The 5,033-nt window shown below is 38.6% G+C and overlaps 1 protein-coding gene across 4 annotated transcripts in view; it reads right to left on the bottom strand.

Moving 5' to 3' along the window:
- Positions 1-203: 203 nt before the first annotated feature.
- Positions 204-5,033, bottom strand: part of LMO4 (LIM domain only 4) — a 16,983-nt gene continuing 12,153 nt past the window's right edge. For all 4 annotated transcript variants that reach the window (XM_044238635.1, XM_044238638.1, XM_044238637.1 and 1 more), the window contains exon 5: positions 204-995. In XM_044238635.1, coding sequence (XP_044094570.1) covers positions 987-995 — 9 coding nt within the window. In that variant the 3' untranslated portion in view covers positions 204-986. The remainder of the gene's footprint in view (positions 996-5,033) is intronic.

Raw genomic sequence — 5,033 nt, 5'->3', positions numbered from 1 at the left:
AAACATTGCTTTGTAGCCGTGCCAAAAAACAGCATGGTTAAGTAATTCGAAGAAAACCTTATTGGCCCAGAGCTAAATAAATATACACACCACCTCCCTCGACCCCTAAGATTTAAAGTGAAGTTGGTACCAAACAAAAAAACTACTGAATTTTTTCCGATACAGAGGAGAAAAAGCAGTGTTTAAATCTGAACTCCAATGAGTACTTTTTCTTTTAAGTTTTTATTATTTAAATACACCATACTAGAGCAAATGTCTCTGAAAATATCACAAATAAAAGATTTTTTTCTTCATTCAGCAAATTAGAAGTAAGGGGAAATTTCTACACAGTAGCTGCTATGAGCCTGATTTTTTTTTTCCAATTTTTTTTCGTTCTTTTTTTTTTTTTTCCTTTGCCATGGAAGTAGCAACATCAGGACAAAAACACTTACATGCATACATACATTGTATTTTACAGAGATACAATAAAAGTGTTTGTGATAGAATATCACAAAAGCCACATCTCTTTCCTTTTATCTCATGTTCAGTTTTGATTGAAACACATTTCCTTACAACACTTAAATATACAAAGAGCAAATAGAATGTTGTTAAGGTAAAACACAGGGTACAAACTCTGGCCAGTGCCCTGCTAATTGTTAATGAGGGTAGAAAGCAGATTTGAATGCTTCTTTTAATTAGCTTCATTAGTCATTTCCCTCCTCCCCAGCTCCCTCCCCCCCCCCAAAGATGTCCTCCGGTGGATCTTTTTTCATTTTCTCTACAGTCTCCCATTAGCCCAGGTTCATGGAGTCCTTAATGTTCATATTCAGTCATTTTAATACACCAATAAATGCGGGAAGGGCAATCAAGACTAAAGAAGGTGCAATGCACAGAGCTGGCACTGGTGGCTAGCTACAAAGGTGACTTGTCTACTGAAGACGCATGGGATCCACCTGTGATGAACGAAATCTGAGATGAAGGCACGCATTCTGCATTACTCTGACCTTTTAGCAGACCTGCAAGAAATAAAAACGGGCATCTTAGCTAAAATGCTAAATTTGAGATATTAAACTCAAACATGACTGCTTTTGTCTCCTTCTACGTTCACTAATCTTCTTTTATTAGATTACTTTCCAACTGTGACTTGATGGAGGCGTTCTACGCTACTTACTCCGGCAGCGAAGAACTAAAGCATAACGTTTTCTGCAGTTTTACTAGCAGAGAAAATGAGACAATAAATGGACTTTCGGAAAGTTTCTGGTGGAAAGTTCTATGACGAGCTGCTTTAACTCTCTTAAAAGCAAGTTTTTTTCTGAAGACAGTGAATTACACCTTGCCTACCAGGGGTGCCTTCAATGCACATTCAGAGCTCAGCGCCCCGCCAGGATGTTTTCGCTTACTATGCTCAACTGTGTGACCTCTGGCAAAGTTACTCTGTGTCTCAGTTTCCTCATCTCTAAAGTGGGGGATAATAAGACTGTTATAAGGATTACATAATACACATAGAGCACTTTTTCAACAGTGCCTGGCATGTAATAAAAGCTAAACAAATACTGGCAGTGATCACTCTGATCTCCCCATATGACATCTATTCACCCATGTCCTTCTCAACCTAAAGCTATGTCTGAATTCATGTGTGTGTCTGTATATACACATACACACACATATATGATACACACACATATATATATATACGTACACACCCACATACATACAAATACTCAGATACTACTTTTCACTTTCGTATCTGCAGTATTTCATATCTGCCAGGTCACTTAATATTATATAAATATTATAAATATATGAATCAAACATATGTAATATGTTAATGACTTGTGCTCAATTAAAAAACAGAGTTCAAGGGAAGTCTAACTTTCATGTCTAAGTTAGAAATGATAACCCGCACAGTCGTCAAATACAATCTGTTTGCAATTACCAAAATGAAATAATATATATTAGGTTTTTATGGTTTTTAAATGACATTTTGAGCTTCCCAGGAAGTTCTCGGTTCACCCTTTCCCTAACTTACTAAAAGCCTGAAGTCTATTAGGAACTGCAACCCCCCACTTCCAAGCTAATTAAAGTGGTGGAGGCTTAATTCCCCAGAGTGGAAGCTCAGTGTGAGAAAGGTAATTTGTCTGTCCAGAACAAAGATGCGGCGGCAGCCTGCGAGCATATTTAATAAATGAGCATCAAATGTCCTCTACGATGGACACACACAGCACCAATTATGTAACTACGGGGGAACAGTGGAGTGATATGTAAACTAGAACACTTGCTAACATCTCCTCCAACCAAAGAGATGCGAGCTCATATTTTACGGAAAAGTGCCGAGAATTCTAGATGGAATAGCCACTCTTGAGTGGAAAAAAAAATTCCAGAGCAGGCAAAGACGAGGGAGGAAAAGAAATTAGCCACGATTCCCCATTGTATTTACGTAACTCTCTAGAAGGCAATATTCTCCTGAGGATGGTCCAGCCTCCTTTAAATGACACAGGCTGTAAAAATTTTGTAGATCCTTGAACACCAGTGATCTGAGATTTCACTCAAGACACTCCAGGATTTATACACTCAAAAATTACTTTTTTCTCAGAATATACCAAAGCCAATGATGCAGAACAACAGCTAAACCGCACATCCCAGACACTGGCAACAAATTTCAGGAGAATGAAAGTTTAAAGGGACCCCATTATGGGGACCTATCCTTTCTATACAATTAGCTACCTTTAGAGAAGGGGTGTACAAACAATCACCTCATTACTTTAAAGCCAGAGGATGCCTGGTGATATTTTTTATCCATCACACAATAAAAACATAACTGGTTCGGTGAATAGAAGGAAAAGGGCCAAAATGGATGTCCAATTTTCCCTACCAAAAACATGGAGACCAAGGAGAGCGAAGAAAATAATAAAGTGGGGCGGTTTGTCATTTCTCCCCATCTCATCTCCTTCAGAAAAGAAACACCGCAGGTTTTGGGAAAATAATTGTAAAGCATTCTCGAGGTCCAAAAAAGCAGCTTACATTCCACCAGGAAGTGTGTTTTCATTACCTCTTCCTTCCCCCTTGCCCTCTCGTTAATCTCTCTCTGGACCACGTTCGGCTTGCCCAAAACCTTTACTGACAAAAACCACCTTGTCAATTGACTGTGCTCGTGGAGAGCGGAGCACTGAGGGCAAATATGTGAGACATTTATGCCAACAGGGAAATGTTCTTAATTAACATCACCCCCAAAACACAGCTTCTTACCAATGTCTGGCAAGAACATATCCTTAAGTTATACTTCCCTCTGCCTTTTAAGAGCTATTAATTTCTGAAGGCCACCTGTCTATTTTTGGCTTCCAACACTAAGGAAGGATATACCGGTTGACCCTTTCTGGCTGCCTACTGCTTTCTGTGCTCCAAAGGGAACATCCTCTCCCACCCTGAAAAAGGTGTGCAGAACAGCAGACCATCACAGGCACAACACACGCAATCTTATAAAGCATGCAAACTAGATGTTTCTGCAGCTTTCCCCCCTGAAACCTCTCCACTACGTCACCTTGTACCCAAGGAGACAGTACCGGGAGACCCAGCGCCCATTCAGTACGTGCCCTTTGCGCATAGTCCCAAGCGAACGTGGCTGGTGCCTGTGCACAGTACTGCACAGTTGGCTACGTTTTCCATCTTGTCTCCACATCCCTGAATCCTCATGCTACACTGTGGTGAGCTGCAACCATCATTTCTTACGCTTTGTCAAGTCAGCGAAAGAAATGGTATAAAACCAGCAACAAACCTGAAGATCTAATCTGCAAAAAACTAAGCTTTTACGTGGGAAGGGATGGGGAAGAGATGAACCATTTTATTCCTAGCATCTTTTCTTGCCTTTTTGTTTTGGGTTTTTTTGCTCCCAAATGTAACTGCAAATGGTTTTGCCTCTAAATGGGAATGGTTATCTCGAAGTATTTATGTTACCTATCCATTGTCCTCAACTCTGCCCTATAGAGTAACTTCATTACCATTCAAATCTTACCATAAAAATCTTGAGTATTTATATGTACTGGCATTCCTTAACGAAGCTTGAAATGTCTCATTGATGGTGACTGGTTAATTTGCGATAAAAAATTAGATTTCTGTTCTTAAGATGGTAGACTAGGTAGCTTCCTATATTAGTAAATTAAACAAAGAAAAGTGTGCCTATTTTGATAGAATTGACATTTACTTAATATAAGAAACGGAAAATACATTTAAACTCATGGCATAAATTTGAGTAAGGGAAAATGATAAAAATCAGCATTAAAATGTGGCAGTATAATTTTAAACGGTTAAAAGTTTTCAAGTATTAGTCATTTTCCCCCTCATACAGCATTAAGAAAATGCACTGCAGAAGACAAAGAAGCCTCATATTTTTTCCTGAGACTTTTGAAGCTTGCTAAATTCCTATTTGCAGATAAATGTTGTTTTTTTTTTGTGATCCTTACAACAGACATTAATGAAGTTCCTATTGTAAATCCATAAAGAATTACCAAGTGAAGTGTGCACTTTTTGTTTCAATGCAATAACTCAGTGCTGTGTGATTGCCTGGGTTAATGATGAAAAAGTCAAACATACTATCAGAGCTGATGGAAAAATCTATCACCAATCTGAAATTAAAATTCATCTGTGGTCAATAAGATTTAATATCCATGCAAGTGGCGCTGTAAAGAGTAAATGAATCAATGTCATCAATACATAATCAGTATGAAATATGATGTGAATAAAATTATGCGCACGAGTCATACATTTCACTCTTTTCTGGGCCAGTGTAGAATGAACAGTCTCTTAACTGAAGGTTGACAGTAATTGTTACAAATTAGGCACAGCAGTTATCAAAATGCACTCACTTGCATAGCTATAGGACTTATTAAGGAGATTAAAATAGATCTAAAACTATCCAGTGCTGGGGTTGGGGGGGGCTGGACAACTGTTGATCGCCATTCTTCCTCTGAAGTGATCTGAACAACTGTATAAAATTTCCTCACTTTTAACTCTGGTCCAAAAACTTTCCAGTTGTGGATCAAGACCGGAGATACGTAATC

Source organism: Neovison vison, chromosome 2 (genome assembly GCF_020171115.1).
Source record: "Neovison vison isolate M4711 chromosome 2, ASM_NN_V1, whole genome shotgun sequence".
NCBI classification, from domain to species: domain Eukaryota; kingdom Metazoa; phylum Chordata; class Mammalia; order Carnivora; family Mustelidae; genus Neogale; species Neogale vison.
This window is presented reverse-complemented; position numbering and strand designations above follow the sequence as displayed.